The following is a 19,674-nucleotide window of genomic DNA, read 5'->3' as shown; positions in this document are numbered from 1 at the left end:
CGCACAACCCAACCAGGGTCAGGGACAAACTGCAACCAATGTTCCCCCCCATAGCGGAAACCGAACCCAGGTCTCTCTGGACCGCAGGCCAACGCTGTAACTGCTGAGCCAAACTGGCCAGGGCGTAAGTTGTGTTTTTCAAGGAATTTGCTAATTTCATCAAAATTTTCAGGAATTTCAACCTTTTTTCATCTTATGGCATACATAAACTAATTACCAAAATTCTATGGCACTCCAAAAAATATTAATTTCTGCCAATCTGACAAATAAAATAGGTATAATTTTGATTCATTCACACTGGATGGATATTGTTGTGTTGGCTATTGTCATTTTTTATTTGAAAATATAAGGGCAAAGAGGTCAGTGCTCCTGACTAAATAGTCAGGTATTGCACGTTTTAAAAATTCTTGTGGTGCCCTAGGTAGGGTGCAATCCCCAGTCGGGATGCATGTGGGAGGCAACCAATAGATGTTTCTCTCACACCAATGTTTCTCTCTCTCAAAAAATAAATAATAAAATTCTTGTGGCACACCAGTGTGCAGCAACACACCCGTTGAAAATTTTTGGCATGGAGTCATAAGAATATTCTCATTAGCCCTGGCTGGTTTGGCTCAGCGGTTAGAGTGTCGACCTGCGGTCCTGAGAGACCCGGGTTCGGTTCCCGCTAAGGGCGCATACTTCGGTTGCAGTTTGTCCCCGGCCCTGGTTGGTCGTGCGGGTGGCAGCCACTCGATGTGTCCCTTTCACATAGATGTTTCTCTCTCTCTCTCTGTTCCTCTCTCTCCCTCCCACTCTACCTGAACAAAAAAATGGGAAAATGTCCTCAGGTGAGGATAAAAAAAAAAAAAAAAAAAAAAAAGAATATTCTCATTATATAGCAGTCTGAAGGATAGAGATGACCTCTTTTTTTGTTTCAATGCTGACAATTGGTACCCTTTCTTTTTTTCTTGTTTATTCTTGATCTTTATCCCCCTTCTATTTTATTGGGTTTGTTTTGCTATGGGGTTTATTTTGCTCTTCTTTGTGATTTTTAGCCTTTCTTCTTTTCAAATGTATGTGTATATGTTCATAAGTTTTCCTCTAAGTACTGCTTTAGCTGCATCCCAAAGTTTTAATATATTTCATCATAATTCATTTAAAAATATTTTTTATAGCCAACATGATTTCTTCTGCAACGAACTATTTAGAAGTACACTGCTTAATGTTGAAACATTTAAAGATTTCCAAGTTATCTTTTATTACTGGTTGCTAGCCTAATTACATGGTTGTCATAGACCATACTCTGTATGATTTTCATTCTTTGACATTCCCCAAGGTTTGCTTTGTGACCCAGGATAAGATGAATTTTGGTAATTGTTCCACGCACATGAAAAGAATGTGTATTCTGAAGTTGCTGAGTTCATTGGTGTGTGTGTGTGTGTGTGTGTGTGTAAATTAGGTCATATTGGTTTAAATTCTCTATATGCTTACTGAGTTTTGTCTTCTTTTCTACCAATTGCTGAGAAAGAAATTTTCCCTCTATTCCTAGTTTTCTGAGAGTATCGATCACAAATAGGTGTTGGATTTTGTCAAATGCTTTTTCTGCATCTACTGATATGATCATGTGATTTTTATTCTTTAGTCTATTAATGTGATGAATTACATTAATTGACTTTCAAATGTTGAATTGGCCTTGCATAACTAGGATAAGTCCCACTTGGTCGTGGAGTATAATTCTTTATTTTTTCATGTGTGCAAAGTACAATTGTTGAAAACAAAGCAACAAAAACAGAAACGAGGCCATAGTTTCAATAGGACAGTGCCAGAGCAGAGCCCCATACTCTCAGACCTGCAGAGAGAAGGTCCCACACTCCAACAGGTCTAAGGTTGGCAGGCAGAAAGGTAAGGTCTCACAGGGAAGCCCATATGGCAAAGAATGGAGATCTTGCGGGGCTGATGGTGGTCTGGAGGGACTTTATCAAGATGGGGCTATGGCTTCAGCTCCCTCCTGAGTCCCACATCTATGACTGCAGGTAATCAGCGAATAGAGCCTTGGCCCGGTGGAGGACACGCCCCAGGTGGTGTTTTCCCACCAGGCGGTCAAAGTGCATGGCCAGCTCATGGTAATCCAATCCATTTCTCATAATCTGATCACGGTGCTCTAGCAAGATGGCGAGGCAGATGAAGAGCATGAATGGGTTCCCTTGGCCAAACTCCTGAGGTGGTGGCAGGGATTTCCCAGGGTCATGTGAATAGCCCACCTCTGGCATCAAGGGGGATCCTGCAGCCACATCACCAGCAGGAGAAACCTCCCAAGAGGATGGCAGAGACGAGGAGGATGGGGAATCAGGGTGGGAAGAAGAGGAGAGTCGTGGGTCTGAGGAGTTAAGCAAGGGTTCAGAGAGGGACTTGGAGCTGATGAGGGCAGCTGAATGGGGCAGCTGGATCAGAGAGTCCTTCCTGGGCTGGGTGTTATCCCTGAATCGCTGGAGGTCATCCAGACTGGCTTGTCTCAGGAGACACCCCCCACCATCAGGTCCCTGGCTGGTTATGACCAAGTGGTCAACTGCATCTTCAAAAGCACTGCCTCTCCCACCAGCAGGCCTCAAAACATGCCTCTGCCCCTGATGGCCACTGAAGCCAGTGTCTGCCATTAGGTTGGGGGATCCCACTAGCTCCACCTCATGTTCAGGAGGATCTGGAGGCAGCGAACTCCAGGTGACCTCAAGCATGTGGAGAGCATCATCAAAGGCGAACTCGCGCTTCAGCTCCAGCAGCAGCCAGCGGTAACAGAAGAGGAGATCATGGGCACCAGCTTTTTGCAGATACTGGTAGAAGTCAGGGTCAGAGTGTCGCAGCAGCAGCTTGAGGTGGGCGAACTTGGTGGCCATGGCCCGGCCATCAGGATGAAAGTTCGTGGCCAGGCGTTTCATGATGGCACAAAAGCAGACGAAGGCATGGCCTTCGTGGTCCATGACGGCAAGGATGGGCGAGGCAAGGTCACTCATGCCTTGGCGGTAGGACACCTGTGGGTGGGTAACAGCATAGGTGGTGAGCAGGTCGTGCAGTGCCCGCAGGTGTGGGCCATCCTCAGGTCCCGCGTAGTAGGGGTGGGCCCGGTCCGTGCGCAGCACATCCCTGAGGACCATGCTGCGGAGGAATTCCAGGTCCTCAGGGCTTGCTCTCTGAGCCCACTGGCTCTTAAGCTGCCTGTATTCCCGATCCTTGCGTTGCATGTAGTCCGTCTGCTGGCGGCGGGTGAGCCCGTCTGGGTACACATTCAGCAGGTACTGCCACACCACCTTTCTCAGGGACGGCTCCACACCACCATGGTAGATCCGCAGGCGCAGCTCCTCGGGGCAGGAGAGCTGGCCCTCGCGGTTCAGGTATGTGTGGAACTCAGCATCGCTCAGGGGTGGCCTGAAGGGCTTGACATCCTTCCCACATGACCAGCTCAGCACCTGCTGGATCCTAGACAAGGTGCGGCCCACCTGAGCGAGGACGGACTGTGTGAAGGGCACGGCAGCGGTTGTCAGTGATGACCGTTTCTCAGGCAGCAGCGCGTCCGAGCCAGTGACCTCCTTGGGGTTGATTATGTCCCAGTCTTCCAGCAGCAGGCTGTCCTCCGTGGGCTGAACGTCTACACGCAGCTGCAGGTAAGGTTTGGAGGCAGTGGCGAAGGCTGTGCTGAGGTCCCAGTCAGACAGGAGAGAGAGGTAAACGTCCTGCCCCAGCCAATCCAGGCCCAGGTAGCTGACGCCAAAGTTCTTCCCATTCAAGGCGAACGCTCGGAGGAGGATGTGCTGCAACACGTCGAGCGAGGTGATCTGGGGGTCAACAGCAAAAGAGCGCAGCTCAGGTGGCAAAGAGCCCTCGCGTTTCTCCACTCGGACTCGCACCACCTCTTGTTCCTCCTCCTCAGCCTCCGCCGCTAGGACTCCCGGGCCAGGCGGGGACGCTCCGGAGTCCGCCAAGTCCGAGGGCCCACAGGCCGACGCCATCCTGCCGCCACCCACTTGGAGTGCGGGGTGACAGTTGCCCCCTTACCGCGCGCGGGCCACCAGAGTGCGGGCGTCCGCAGCCCCACCTGGCGCCCAGGCACAGAGGGCGCTGCGCGGCCCAGCAACACGCCCGCCTCCCCTCCCACCTGGCACAGAGTGGCGGTCACCTCTGCGCCTATAATTCTTTTTATGTATTGTTGGATTTGATGTGCTAATATTTTGTTGAGAATGTTTGCATGTATGTACATGAGAGATGTTGGTCTACAGTTTTCTTTATTTTTTATTTTTATTTTTTTAATCCTCACCCGAGAACATTTTTCCATCTTTTTGTACAGATAGAGTGGGAGGGAGAGAGAGGAATAGAGAGAGTGAGAAACATCGACGTGAAGGGACACATCGAGTGGCTGCCACCCGCACGACCAACCAGGGCCGGGGACAAACTGCAACCGAAGTACGTGCCCTTAGCGGGAACCGAACCCGGGTCTCTCTGGACCGCAGGTGGACGCTCTAACCACTGAGCCAAACTGGCCAGGGCTCTACAGTTTTCTTGAATGTCTTTGTATGGTTTTGCTATGAGGGTAATGTTGGCCTCATAGAATGACATAGAAAGGACCCCTCTGCCTCTGTCTTCTGCAAGAGATTGAAGCGAACGGGTATAATTTCCTTAAATTCTTGTCAGAATTCACCAATGAACCCATGTGGGCCTGGTGCTTTCTGCTGGCAAAGATTATAAATTATCAGTCCAATTCCTTTAATCGATATAGACCTATTCAAATAGTTGTTTTTTCTTGTGGGACTTTTGGCAGATTGTGCTTTCATGGAATTGGTCCATTTCGATTAGTGATCAAATCTGTGGGCAAGGAGTTGTTCATCATATTCCTTTATTATCCTCTTAATGTACATGGGATTTGTAGAGCTGCCCCTCTTTCATTTGTGATATTAGTAATGTCTGTCTTCTCTCTCTTTTTTCTTAGTCTAGTGAAAACTTATTGATTTACTTGATCTTTTCAAAGAACCAATTGTGGGTTTTGTTGAATTTCTCTGTTGATGTTCTATTTTCAATTTATTGATTTCATTTAAAAGTTTTTTATTGCATTTATGGGGGTGACAATGGTTAATACAACTATATAGGTTTCAAGTGTACAATTCTATAATATATATTTGTATATTGCATTGTGTGTTTACCACCCCAAAGTCAAGTTTCCTTCTGCCACCATTTTCTACCCCCCGGACTCCCCCATTCCCTCTGGTAATTACCATACTGTTGTCTGTGTCTGTGAAGTGGCTTTTTTTTCTCTCTCTCAATTTTATTGATTTGTGCTCTAATTTTGTTTGTTTTTTTGTTTTGTTTTGTTTTGTTTGCTTACTTTGGAGTTAATTTGCTCTTCTTTTTCTAGTTTCTTAAGGTGAAAGCTTAGATTACTAGTTTGAGATTTTTCTTCTTTTCTAACATATGCATTCAATGTTATGCATTTCCCTCTAAGACTATTTTCTCTGGATCCCACGAATTTTGAAAAGTTATATTTGCATTTTTACTTAGTTCAAAATATGTTTTAATTCTCTTGAGATTTCTTCTTTGACCCATGTGTTATTTTAAAGTGTGTTGTTTTGTTTGGGATTTTCCAGATATCTTTCTGGTACTGCTTTTTTTTTTTAATTCTCACTCGAGGACATTTTTACATGTTTTTGTTCAGATAGAGTGGGAGGGAGAGAGAAAAACATTGACGTGAATGGGACACATCAAGTGGCTGCCACTCAAATGACCCAACCAAGGCCGGGAACAAACTGCAACTGAGGTACATGCCCTTAGTGGGAACCAAACCTGGGTCTCTCTGGACTGCAGACCGACGCTCTAACCGCTGAGCCAAACTGGCCAGGGCCTGGTACTGCTTTTTAATTTAATTCCATTGTGATCTGAGAGCAGACATTATATGATTTCTATATTTGTTAGGTGTATTTGTTTTAAATTTGTTAAGGTGTATTTTGTCACCCAGAATATAGTCAAACTTAATGTTCCATGTGACCTTGAGAAGAATGTGTATTGGATGAACTAGTCTATTAATGTCGTTATATCCAGTTGATTGATGGTGCTGTTCAATTCAACTATGTTCTTGCTGAGTTTCTGCCTGCTGGATCTGTCCATTTCTGATAGAGGGGTGTTTACATTGTCAACTATAATAGTGGATTCATCTATTTCTCCTTGTAATTCCATTAGTCTTTGCCTCAGATATTTTGATGCTTTTTTGTTAGGTGCATACATATCCAGTATCATTATGTCTTCTTAGAGAAGTAACCCCTTTATCTTTATGTAATGCCTCCTCTTTATCCCTGATAAGTTTCCTTGCTCTGAAGTCAGTTCTGTCTAGAAATAACATGGCTACTCCTGTTTTCTTTTGATTAATGTTAGCATGATATATCTTTCTCCATCTATTTACTTTTTTTAAATCCTCACCCGAGGATATTTTTCTATTTATCTTCAGATAGAGTGGGAAGGAGGAAGGGAGGGAGAGAAAGAGAGAGAGAGAAAGAGAGAAACATCGACGTGAGAGAGACACATCGACTAGTTGCCTCCCTCATGACTCAACCGGGGCCAGGGACAAACCCCAACTGAGGTACGTGCCCTTAACCGGAATAGAACCCATGACTCATTGGTCTGAGGGCCGGCACTCTAACTACTGAGCAAAACCCGTCAGGGCCATCCACTTACTTTTAATTTGTATGTGTCCTAATATTTAAAGTGGATCTCTTATAGACAACATATAGGAGCAGTTAGATGTAATTCTTATCTTCGTGCCTCTACAAGTAAGGTGTTATTCTAGGAATTGGTTCCCATCTTTTTTTTTTATCCTCGTCCTCACCTGAGGACATTTTTCCTTTTTTGTTGTTGTTGTTCAGATAGAGTGGGAGGGAGAGAGAAAGAGAGAAACATCGACATGAAAGGGACACATCGAGTGGCTGCCCCCCACACGACCAACCAGGACCAGGGACAAACTGCAACTGAGGTACGCGCCCTTAGTGGGAACCGAACCCAGGTCTCTCGGAACCATAGGCTGATGCTATAACCACTGAGCAAAACCGGCCAGGGCTTGATTCCCAAGGCCTAGAAGTTCTACAATCTTTTGTCTGCATGCTGGAGAACCAGGAAAAACAGTGGTATAATTCAGTTCAAGTCTGAGAATCAGGGTAGCCAATGGTGTAACTCCCAGTCCAAGGCCAAAGTGCTAAGAACTAGGGACCACTGGTGTAAGTTCTGTAGTCCAAAGACCCTAGACCCAGGAGCTCCCGTGTCTAAGGACAAGAGAAGATGAATGTCCCAGCTCAAGGAGAAAGAGACGGAATTTGCCTTTTCTTCCTCTTTTTGTTCTCTTTTGGCTCTTAACAGATTGAACAATGCCTGCTTATATTGGTTAAGGGCAAATATTCTGTACTCAGTCTACCGAATCAAACACTTCCCAAACACCCCTCAGACACACCCAAAATAATGTTTAACCAGCTATTTGGGGAGACCCTTAACCCAGTCAAGGTGACACATCAAATTAAAGATCACAGCATATTAATCATAGTTGTTTCAAATACTGGGTCTGATCATTTTAATATCCCTGTCATATCTAGTCTGGTTCTGATATTTTTTTATCCTCACCCGAGGACACCTTTTGATATTTTGTTCAGATAGAGTGAGAGGGAGAGAGATAAAGAAAAACATCGACGTGAAAGGGACACATCGAGTGGTTGCCATCCACACGACCCAACCAGGGCCAGGGACAAACTGTAACCAAGGTATGCGCCCCTAGCGGGAATGGAACCCGGGTCTCTCTGGACTACAGGCCGACGCTCCAACGGCTGAGCCAAACCGGCCAGGGCTGGTTCTGATGTTTTGTCTCTTCAAACCATGTTCTACCTTTTAATATGTCTTGGAATTTTTAAAAAATAGCCATACACGATATATTTGGTAAAAGGAACTACTGTAATAGGCCTTTAGCCATGTCGTGGTAAGGTGTGGGGAGGGGAGGCATTCTATAGTCCTGTGATTAGGTCTCAGTCTTTTAATGAGCCTTTGCCTCTGGACTGTGAACTTCACAAATACTTCTCAATCCCAAGCCCCCTTAGGTGGGACTGGATGGCTAGAGTGGGCTGGAGTTAGGTATTTCCCTTCTTCCACGTCGGTTAGGCTCTGAAAAAAATCCAATAGTTTAGGCTCTGACAAAATAATGTCTTTTGAGGACAGACCTAGTTAAAAGCAGAAAGCTCTGATTATTTTGAAATCTTTCCTTTCTCTTTCCCTGACAAAAACATGAAGGGTTTTTAAAATATATATACTGTGAGAACTTTGTAGAACTCTTGGGATGAAAACTCACAAAAGTGTGCATCCCCCCCAACCTATGACTGGGTCCCCTTGGAGTTTTTAACTCTTAGACTGGTCCACACTGAGCTTCTAGCTATTTAAAAAAATCATTTTATTGATTTTTTTAGAGAGAGAGGAATGGAGAGAGAGAAATGTCGATATATGAGAGAAACACTGATTGGCTGCCTCCTGCACACCCCCTACTGGGGATCAAGCCCACAACCTGGGCATGTGCCCTGACCGGAAATCATCAAACTGGGACCTCTCAGTTCATGGGACGACAGTCAGTCCACTGAGCCACACTGGTGGGGCTGCCTCCAGCCATTGCTCAATCACAGTTCAGGTTTTTCTGCCCCCACATTGGTCCTTGTGAGGTTCCTGCTCAGGTGGGTTGTGATTCTCTGTATCCTCCTGTCTGTCCAATTGGGGGAGAACAGCTTGCCCTGTGCCAGATCCAAGGAGAGTTGTTGATTTTTCGGTGTATTCAGACTAGTTGTTAGGAAAGAGTTACCACTTCCAAGATCCTTACATGCCAGACTAGAATCATCTTCATTTTTTTTAAAGAATATTTTCAGTTATTTGCCACTTTGCCAGTTATTTTACAGTACTCCAAAATTGCCATTTCATTGCCTTCTGGTTTCCATGATTTCTGTGGAAATATTAGGTGTCAGTCGTCTGTCTTAAAGATAGCAATATAGTTGGATCTTGTCTCTTTTTTTTTTTTTATTGATTTTTAGAGAGAGAAGAAGGGAGAGGGAAAAAGAGATAGAAACATTGATGAGAGAGAACGTTGATTGGCTGCCTCCTGCATGCTCCCCACTGGGATTCAGGGCCACAAACTGGGCATGTGCCCTGACCGGTAATCCAACCAGTGACCTCTTGATGCATGGGTTGATGCTCAACCACTGAGCCACACTGGCTGGGCATGGATCTTGTCTTTTTAAAAAATTCAGTCTGATAATCTCTTTCTTGGAGTATTTAGATCATTTACATTTGATGTAATTATCAGTATGGTTGGATTTAAATCTACCATCTTTCTATTTGTTTTCTATAAATTCCATGTATTTTTATTTCTTTTTCTCTGCCTTCTGAATTGTTTTAAAATAATCTCTTTTATATATATTAATGTCCAATAGCTGTGTTTCTTTTAAATATTTTTAGTGATTGCTTTAGGGCAGGGGTCAGCACATGGTGATGAAATAAGAGTTTTTTTTTCCAGTAATAAATTTTATTTTTTAGAACAGTTCTAGATTTACAGAAAACTGTAACAATAGTATAGAGTTTCCATATATCCTGTGTCCAGTTTTCATATTACTAGCATCTTATATTATAATTGTTCATTGGTTACAATGAACTAACCAGTAAGGATACATTATTATTAACTAAAGTCCATACTTTATTCAAATTTCCTTAGTTTTTTAAAAATTGTGATAAAAGATACATAACATAAAATTTACTATCTTAACTTTTTTTTTTTAATTCTCACCTGAGGACATTTTTGCATGTATCTTCAGATAGAGTGGAAGGGAGAGGGGGAGAAGAGAGAGAGAAAAACATCAATGTGAGAGAGACACATCGAGTGGTTGCCACCCACACGACTCCAACCGGGGCCAGGGACAAACCGCAACTAGGGCACATGCGGGAACCGAACCTGGGACTCTCCGGTCCACAGGCTGATGGTCTAACCACCAAGCCAAACTGGCCAGGGCTATCTTAGCCATTTTAAAGTGTTCAATTCACTAGCGTTAAATACATTCACATCATTTTGCAAATGAGCTACAGAATTATTTTCATCTTGCAAAACTGAAACTTTATATCCATTAAACAACTTCCCATTTTCCCCTCCCCACAGCCTCTGGCAACCACCATTCTACTTTTTACTTCTAAAGATATGACTACTCTAGGTACCTTATATGTGTGGAATCATACAGCATTTCTTTGTCTTTTATGACTGGTTTATTTCACTTAGGATAATGTCCTCAAAGTTCATCTGTATTGAATGTCCTCAAGATTTATCTGTATTGTAGCATATGTCAAAATTTTCTTCCTTTTTAAGGCTGAATAATATTCCATTGTATGTGTTTACCACATTTTGTTTATCCATTTATCCATCAGTGGACATGAGAGATTTCCTTAGATTTTACTGAATGTCCTTTTTTTGTTCCAGGATCCCATCCAGGATATCACATTATATTTGGTCATCATGTTTCCTCTGGCTCCTGTGAGCTCTGACAGTTCTCAGACTCAGGGCTCATTCTAATTGTCTCCCTTTCCACATTTATAACATCATTTGCCAACAGTGAGAGACCCAGTTCAGTTTATTCCCTTAACACATTTAGTTATTGGATCAGTCCCACTGCGGTTAACCAATGTCCCATTACCACGGCTTCCCACACATGCAGACCCCTCCTCAGCTCGCCTGGGCTCTGCCACCTTGCCTCATGCTACCCTCTCTACCTCTTCCCCTGCATGAAACGTGTGCCTCATCTCAACAGGCTCTGACATCTCACACCTTCCAGATGCCCTGCCCCCGCCCTTCAGAGGAGCCCTGGGCAGATGTTCCTGTTGCCTCTTAGGGTCTAATCTTCCTTGCTAGGTTGTCCTCCTCCTTGGGTGCCGTTCTTTCTCTGCGAGAGCTCCAGCATTCTGGCCATCTGCCTGCATGATGGAGCGCTCTCTCCTCTGACTGTCCCCCATCAGAGACACACTCCTTGTTTCCTTATTTCCCTTGAGCCTCCAAACCATATATTAGGCAGCTGCATTCTCCCTCCCTCACTTCTGGACTGAATTGTTCTTGAAAGGTACAGAAGAGAGAAAGGAAAAAAAAAAAAGAGGAGGAGGAGGAAGAGAGCTGCCTGGCGATTTTTTTATTGAAAGGTGGACATGACATGGTGTGTGACAGGTCGTAGAGGCTCTGGTGATGTCATCTTTTCCACTGAGCATTTCATTTTCTTCCGCAGCCAGATTGCAGGTAAATCCTCTTGACGCAGCGAAGCTGGTCTGGTTCCAGTTGTCCCGTGTGCCTGGGTGTGGCCCTTTCCAGGGTCTCGGACTGCAAGCCAGATGGGAGCAGGTTGAGGACTGAGTGGCAGCTGAGGCAGCCCTTATGAGAAGTGCCGCTGGGAAGGGGAAGAGAGAGCCAGGAAGGTAATTTGGGGGTTCAGGGTTCTAGGGTGGTGTGAGACACTAGGGTGTGCTTGTAGGCAGATGGGAAAGAGACCATCAAACGCAAGGTGTGGGCTGCACCAGGAAAACAAGGTGGGGACCCGGGCGGGAGAGGATCCCTGAGCCCGGGGAGGGGAGGCTTTGGACAGGAGCAGGCAACACCTCGCAGGGTGAGAAGACGTTGGGGCCACCAGGGGTGCAGGACCACGGTGGGACACTGCCTGCCTCTCTGTGGGGCTGTTATTTCCTGGAATGGCTGGAGATGAGGTCTCTGCAGGGAGGCAGCCCACGGTGGGGAGAGCAGTGGAGCAGGGGTGGGATGAGGGAGTGTGGGGGGAGGGCTCTGTGCAGGAGGGCACTCAATGAGGGGAAGGGGGCTGGGAAGGGAGCCGGGGCTTATTAAGTGGGAGAGGGCTCAGAGGTCCCGTTTCCTTGTCTAGACAGGGAGCACCTGAGAGCAGTGACTGTCCCCTCCCCTCTGACATTGGACTCAGCCTCAGAATGGGGAAGTGAGGAAGTGGCCTCTGCTCATTCTTCTCCAGGCTGGGGGTGGGGAGCAGGAGTGTGAGCCCCAGACTTCCTGCCTCGGGTGGGGGTAGGGAAGTGAGGGTCCTCCTCTCCCACCCCAGTTTAGCCTCTTGCCCCTGGGGTCCTGCAGCAGGCCAGGGGTTGGGGTGGCGGGTGGGAGTAGCAGCAGGGAAGAAGCTGGGACTCACTCTCCCCTTCCCTCTGTTCACCGTGGGGGCAGGCAGGGGGACTGGCAGCCCCTGGCTGAATTTGTTACTCATTTTGCTCTTGGCTCTTCTGGTGGAAAAACCGAAGCGCTCCCCTTGGTACAGCTGAGGCGGAGAGGGTAAGTGTGGCGGGGAGGCTGTCCTGGCAGGGTAGTTGAGGGGCAGGCGGGGCCTGGCCGGGAAAGACTGCCCCCCTTCTCAGCCCCCTCTGCTTCGACGTGGCTGTCCAGGCCCAGGGCACAGTCCTGAGGCTGAGGTGGGGGGCTGAAACCTGGGAGGAAGCAAGCACTGGCTTGGGTTCAGCCTCAGGCCCAAAGCACCCTCTCCCCAGGCTTGTCTTCAAAACAGGCTCCAAAAGACCCCTCGGGCTCCTAGAAGAAACCCGGGGAAGCTGCAGCAGGAGAGGTCTGAGTCAGGCCAGGTTGAGCTTCCTCCTGCGTGCTCAGAGGCTCCCCACGCAAACCTGGGCACTTCCTGAGCACCTGAGGACGCCGGAAGTCTTTCTGTACATCACCCGTGTCACCCTCACACCACCCCAGCAGCGCTAGCCAGCCCCCTTCTACAGATTCGGAACCTAAGGTCGCCAAGCCGGGAAGTGGCGGAGCCAGGATCTGAACCCACTGAGTCTGGTTGATTGGACAGTGCTCTTTCCCCGGCCCTGGAAACGCTGGGAAGCCTTCTCCAGCCCTGAGCCCACCAAGCACATCTGGGTGGGCAAGAGCCTCGCAGGAGTCCACGAGGGACTTTGAGACCTCCCCTCAGACATACGCACCTCAGCACAGACCCCTGGCCTCTCCCGCTGTCCCCAGTCCCCTATTTGGCCCAGAGGGGCCTGAGGAGACCTCCCCTCCACCCACCTTCCTTTTGCGGAGTTAACACTGCCCTCACTCCATCTTTCCAGCAGCCCCAGTCCCTGGCCCCAGCCCCTCTCCAGTCTGGTGGAAAGAGGAGCCCAGAGAGGAGCCCAACCACTTTCCCTCTGGAATCTGCTGCCTCGGCTTTCGATGGAGAAACCATCTGGAGTGTATTATGGGCAGTGGAGAAAGCTGAGAGCAGGAAAATGTGAGTTGGCCCCAGCAGCTCCCGTCTGCAGGAAGAGGGGGCTCAGTGCTCTTCAGGGGATGGGCCAGCAGCTGCCCCCACTCCCCAGTCCCCGGATGGGGCAGAGGAGGGATGTGCCCAGGAAAGGGTGGTCTGGGGAAGGTAGGGCCCGGGCCTCCAGACACCTCGCAGAGCCCAATTTGAAAATGCTTATCCACCTACCCTCCCATTTCATAGATGAGAACTCTATCCAGAGAGGGATAGTAACTCCTCCAGGGTCACAGAGCAAGTCAGGAGGAGCACGATCAGAGTTAGAACCCTTCCACATATATGCACATCCCAGTGGACACTGGAGGTCCCCAGAGTGTGGGGGGGGGGGGCAAAAGCTAGAGCAAGGGGGCAAGCTAGGAGCTGGATGAGTTTTTTCTCCCTCCGCTAATGAGATCAGGAAGGAATGACCTTCATTCTTTTGGGGTCTCCATTCCTTGCTTCTCGATCCCACTCCTGCCCCACATGCCACCCTTCCCTTGGGCTTGATCCCTGAGGACGGCTGGGTCCGGGGTGGGACTCCTGGATCCCAGGAGTCCCCTCCCCTGTGCAGGGCCCCAGCTCCAGACGTGGCAGGGGAGCAAGAGTGAGGTTTCTCCGCTCCCTCCCAAGTGCTGCGCTGGCGGCTCCCGAAATAAAAATCAAATGTGGGCTTGGCAGAGAGCGTGGGGTGGGAGACGCAGCGGCAGCGGCAGGCAGCGAGGGCGCAGCGCTGGGGCTTCATTCTTTCCACTGTAACTTCACCTCCTAACCTCTGGCATTTTAATTATTCTCCTACCCGCTTGCTCTCCCTGGGCCAGAGGGTGAGCTCACCCTTTCCTCCAGCCTGGAAGGGGGGTGGCCGCTGCCTGGACCCCCATCCTGCTCCCGGGAAGTTGGATGGGGGCCAGGCTGGGGGCACCAGCCGGCCTGCTGCTCCTGCAGTCCCTGAGGGGCCTGGAGAGGGCCGGGCTCCCGGGCATCCAGACTGGCACCTAGGGTTCCATGTGTGAATCATTAAGTCTGCACACCCACTGCTCCATTTTATGGTGGCCACTGTTTTAAGCCAAAGCATCACCGGCTCAAAGCCCATTTTGTGGACGACGCAGCCATGCTCGGTGTGGGCAGAGCAGGGCCTGGGACCTGAGCCTGTAGCTCCCGGTCCTACACTCTTTCCAAACCCAGGAAAGGGGCAGGAATAGCTCTGCCCTGATCGTCTGCCTCATCGCCCAGAGCGTCCTTTTCCTCCCCCACAGTGTAAGTGACTTAAAACATTAGTTCGCTGTTCAAACATACAAGGATATAGTATGGGGTAAGAAGTAAAATGCCCATGCATTTTTTTTTTTTTATCCTCACCCGAGGACACTTTTCCACTTTCTGTACAGATAGAGTGGGAGGGAGAGGAAGAGAGAGAGAGAGAAACATCGACGTGAAGGGACACATTGAGTGGCCGCCACCCGCACGACCAACCAGGGCCGGGGACAAACTGCAACCGAGGTACATGCCCTTAGCGGGAACCGAACCCGGGTCTCTCCGGACCGCAGGCCGACGCTCCAACCGCTGAGCCAAACCGGCCAGGGCAAAATGCCCATGCATTTTTAAGGTAGAAAACAAGTTTGCAAAAAAGATGTCCAGTTGGGATTGTCCACAGACATCAGGAAGCAACATCCTCCTCCGGGGCCTGGCCATGCACTGGGGTGGGAAGCTGGTCGTCCCTGTTTGTGGCCAGTGTGTCTGGAACCCAGGCTGCCACTGGAGATGCTGGTGGGTGCTGGTGGGCAGCCTTGGCCCATCCCGGGATGCAGAGGCCTTCTCTCACCCCCAGGCCTGGGGCTGGAGCTCTCTGTTCATTCTGTGTGTCTCCTGGGGAGGTCCGCTTCCACAGGGTAAGCCGTGCAGATGGGGCAGCCTCAACTCTGACCCCAGGCCAGCACCCTAGTTAACACCAAGCAAGGCCTCCTGCTCCATCCCCAGGTGCTGGAACCTCCCTGACTCCACTGCGTCAGAGGCCCAGCTCTGGGGGGCTTGCGGGGGACCCCTATGTCTTCTTCCTTCTTGCTCTGTAAGTCTCCCCTGAATGCATGTTCCAGCAACAAAAGATTCCTGGGCACCCCCCCCCTGTTGGCACCAGGCCTTGCCGTGGGAAGTGATGGTCTGGGTGAAGACAGGGTGCTCTTCAACACGAGAAGTGTTGTGATGGGGCAATGAAGGCAGCAGCCCCTGGAAGGAAACGCTGGCCCAGACTCGGAGAGAACCAGCAGAGAAGCCTTCCCAGAGGAAGGGGCCTCTAAGAGGGGCCTGGGGGGGGCGGGGCGGGGCGGGAGCACTGCCCAGTGCAGAGCCTGCAGGGCAGTGGGCGCTGCGAGGGCGCCCGCAGGGTAGGGGCAGCTGGAGAGACGGTCAGATGTGTGTTCTAGGGAGATTCTGAGTAAGGTGTGGAGGACGGGTTGGAAAGTGATCGGCATGGAGGTGGGTGGCCGCTAGGAAGCTGCCACCGAGGTCCAGGCGGGACGTGATGGAGACCAGGCCGGGCCGCTGGCAGCAGAGTGGGAAGAGGTGGCCAGGTTACCAGAGATGAGATGTAAGAGGTAGAAGTCATGGGACCTGGCGATCGCTTGGCAGAGAGATAAGGGCTGGCCCTGGTTTCTGGTTTGAACTCCTGGCTGGGTGGTTTACTGTCGATCATGGTGACTTCAACACACCTGTGTGGCATCCAAGTGGAGATGCTTACCAGGTGGCCGGATATGCGGAGATCCCTTGGAAAAAGCGCAGAGGAAAGAAGCCAGGTCCCAACCTGAAGAAAGATGAAGAAATAGCCTGCAGAGGACCTGGAGAAGGAGTGGCCAGAGAGGTCGAAGGGAAGCCAGGGGACTGAGGGACCACTGAAGCCCTCAAGGCAGGAGGTCTTCTTACAGGAAGCACTGGCCAGCGGGGTCAGTGGCTGCGGAGGTGAGGCAGGCTGCGGCAAGAGGAGGGACACGCGGTTTAGGGACCAAGAGGTCTTTGCCTCCTCTGATCCCCAGTCTGCCCTCTCTGACCCCCAGCCTTGCCCACTCTCTGCACTGTCTTCTCTCTGACCCGAAGGCTCAGTATCTGTCTAAGGGAAACTTCATACCACCCCACCCCACTCAGGCCCTGGTTGCTCTTCTCTTCCTGTCTCCCGAGATTACCTCCCTCCACCACTACCCACCACACACCTCTTACCGTAGACTCACCTAGATCTCCCTGAAATTGGAACAGCCGGGAGCACACACCGCCATCTGGCCCATGGTGACTCCCAGCTTCCTCTGATTGGGCACCCATGGGTGCCGGGCTCCAGGACAGCTTCAGGCAAGCCTGGCCCCCAGGAGCTTATGGTTTAAAGGAGAGCGAAACAACGACCCCAGCAGGTCCGTGCAGACTGAGAGGAGAGGCCCAGAGAACAGGCTATGAGGGTGTACATCTGGCAGAGGGATCCGAGCAGGCTTCATGGAAGAGGTGACTCCGCACGGGACCTTGAATGAGTAGTAGGATCTGGTCAAGAGGCAATGGGAGCACAGGAATTGCAGGTGGAGGGAACGTGGCGAGAAAGGGCACGGAGGTAGAAAAGGGGGCCCACCATTTGAGCAGCGGCCAATAGCTTAGGGTGGCTGGTGTCCTCAAAGAGGGGGCCGGAAGGGGCAGGAGGCTGCAGGGTGAAAGGGTCAGGTCACGTGGTCCTGGGACACCGAGGGAGGAGACTTCAGACTTGGTGCACAGCTGCCTCTTGAGCAGGGGCTTTGGATCTGGTGCTGTTTCCTCATTCATTCACTTGGGAAACACTCTTCTGTGCTGCAAAGTGCTCAAGCTACGGTAAGAGACAGAACAAAGTCCCTGCTATCACAGGGTTTAAATTTCAGGAAGAGACACAGACTATAAAGTCGCAAACAAATGAAGACTAAAAATTAAGATCATGATAGGGGTGGTAAAGAAAATAATGACCGGCCATTGGAAAGGAGAGCCTGTGTCCCGTCTCCGCTCAGACCGAGGCTTCCCGAGGACAGAGCCCGAGTCTCCTCCATCAGACGGGGTGCCCTGCCCCTCCGGGGAAGGACAGCACCTGGAGCATCTTGTCTGGGAGCAAGAGCCGAGGACTGGCTCCCAGGAATGATTGTGTCCCCAACCCAAAGGCGCTCCAGCTGGGTCTTCTGCCCCCTGACCCTTAGCCATCATTACTTGTCTCAACCACCAGCGGCTCCCAGGCAGCTGGGACCCACCCCTCAGAGGCCAGGAGGAGACCCATCTGCTGCCAGGAAGGCAGGTACAGAGGGTCTGCGAGGGCCTCTGCGGAGGGACCTGGGACAGAGGGTAATAGGGATCTGGGAAAGGACACACTTTCCCAGCCAGGCCTTAGTGGGAGGGCTTTCCTCTCCCCCTCTCCATCCAAACCCCCACCCCATTAAACCCTTAAATTAACCTCAGCCCCACCCGGAGCTATAGAGAGTGCCCCAAAATAAATCCTAAATTACATGCTGCCTGGGGGCGACCACAGCTCTCCCTCCCTCTCCAGCAAACAGGCCCGCCCTACCCAATGCTGGGGGGGGGGCCCAAATGGGCTATTTATACAGCTCCCCTCTTTGCTGTCTGGCCCTGGTGTCCTTGGGCGAGGCTCAGGCAGGCTACACGGCTCTCCTGGGAGTTGTCAGGGATTGGGGAGGCTGTGAGACTCTCCAGGAATTTACAGTCCCAATCAGCTTGTTTGGGGGCAATGCTAACAGTTACACTCAGGCACAGTGGAGATTTGGGCTGGCCCGGGCACACTGGGCATCTGGTCACCCAGGAAAGCAGCTCAGATTCCAGCCACCCAGGGTGCTGCCTTCCCGGGCGGGGGAGAGAGAAATTGAGATTGAGAGAGGAGAGAAAGAGGTTGAGATTGAGAAAGACATCGAGAGAAAGAGGGGTCCTGAGAGAGAGACTTCACCCCTGGTTGCTGAGGGGAGCAGTTCTGAATCCGGGTCCCCCCGACACAGCACCCAAGAAGAACGGGTGTCTCTGGCCCCAAGGACCCCTGCACAGAGTGGGGAGCTGCATATGGCTATTTTAAGATCCTGAGCTTAAGCCAAGGACCTCCCTGAACAAAGCCATTGTCCATTCTGGGAACCTGGATCCGTCCACCGGGCTGCTCCCCTGAGGGCGTGAAGAAAGGGGAGGGGTGGGGAAAGGCGAAGAAGAAGAGAGAAGAGCGGGGGTGGAGAGAATGCACACACAGAGAGATGCAAATGTGGAAACAGACACACAGGATGGGTAACGACAGGGGGAGGGGGAAGAAGAGGATGAGGGGGTGCCTCTGGGGCCCCAGGCCTGGCCTCACTTGTCTGTACCTCATGGCACCCATGGGCCTGGACGCCTGTCCACTGCCCACTGGTTCCTGGGCCCCTGCCCTGCCCGGATCCTCCGGGAGTGTGGGTGAAGGACCTCCAGCCAGCCCTGGAGGGAGGCTCCTGCCTCAGTGCTCCTCTGCTGCCCCTGGGAGCCTGCCCCACTGCCCCAGGCCTGGCCATTGCCTGCCCTCAGGGGTGCTTCAAGAGACGGAGCATCCTCCTCCTGCTCAGTTACCCTGTGGGGGCAGCAGTGAGTCCGGAGGGAGGGCAGAGAAATAAGTGCCCCTCTCACTTGGACTCAGCCCCAGAAGCAGGAGAGGAGAGGAGCTGAGGGGGGGGGGGGGGTGCTGAGAAGGAGCTGGCTGCCAGGCCTCAGTCCCAGGAGGAGGGATGGGGACGGCCAGGAACTGGCGATGTGTGGGTGGTGGGATTGTGGTGTCTGGAGGGCCATGTACACATTCAAGTTCCTATTTCACGCTGGTGATTTAGGGCCTAGGTCTCAGCCTCTCTGGGCTCCACCCATGGGCTGTAAAACGAGGGAACAGGACAGCACAAGATGAGCTGACCTGGTCCCAGCCACCACCAAGGGGACATATTTGCACTCACAAGTGAAGTGGGTGCCAAGAACTGAGCCGAGACACCCAGAGCAGTGCGCGTGTGCGTGCGTGCGTGTGTGCGTGCGTGTGTTGGGGGTGGGGAATAAAGGGGTCCAGTGCTGCCTGAGAGGGTCAAGGACCCCTGCAGCATGAAGTAGGGAGTGCGAGTCACGACAGCCCCCTTAGAGGTGGTGACACATTGTCTCCTGATTAAACGTGATTATCTGTCCCCATGACCCCCACCCGCTCAGAAAACACTGTTTATGGGGCTTAGGCATCAGACCTGTCATTTCGCTGGAGGAGGCAACCCAAGCCACAGGCGGAACCCAGCTCTGTGGAGAAGCAGTGCCCAGCTCGCGGCAGGCACCAGCCCAGACACTTAGTGCCCTGTTTATCCTGGCCTGGGTGGCTGGCACAGGTGGGGCTCTCCCGGGAGTAGCCAGAAGCCCA

The 19,674-nt window shown here is 50.9% G+C and overlaps 1 protein-coding gene across 1 annotated transcript; it reads right to left on the bottom strand.

Moving 5' to 3' along the window:
* Positions 1-2,000: 2,000 nt before the first annotated feature.
* LOC118634919 (TBC1 domain family member 25-like) lies at positions 2,001-3,980 on the bottom strand. The gene has a single exon (XM_036269737.1). The coding sequence runs from the start codon at positions 3,978-3,980 to the stop codon at positions 2,001-2,003; it is 1,980 nt and encodes a 659-aa protein (XP_036125630.1).
* Positions 3,981-19,674: the final 15,694 nt, after the last annotated feature.

This window comes from Molossus molossus, unplaced genomic scaffold (genome assembly GCF_014108415.1).
Source record: "Molossus molossus isolate mMolMol1 unplaced genomic scaffold, mMolMol1.p scaffold_m16_p_19, whole genome shotgun sequence".
Lineage (NCBI taxonomy): Eukaryota > Metazoa > Chordata > Mammalia > Chiroptera > Molossidae > Molossus > Molossus molossus.
This window is presented reverse-complemented; position numbering and strand designations above follow the sequence as displayed.

What these genes read in the sequence shown, in the direction of transcription:
- LOC118634919 (XM_036269737.1), bottom strand. Translation starts at nt 3,980, where the DNA reads ATGGCGTCGGCCTGTGGGCCCTCGGACTTGGCGGACTCCGGAGCGTCC.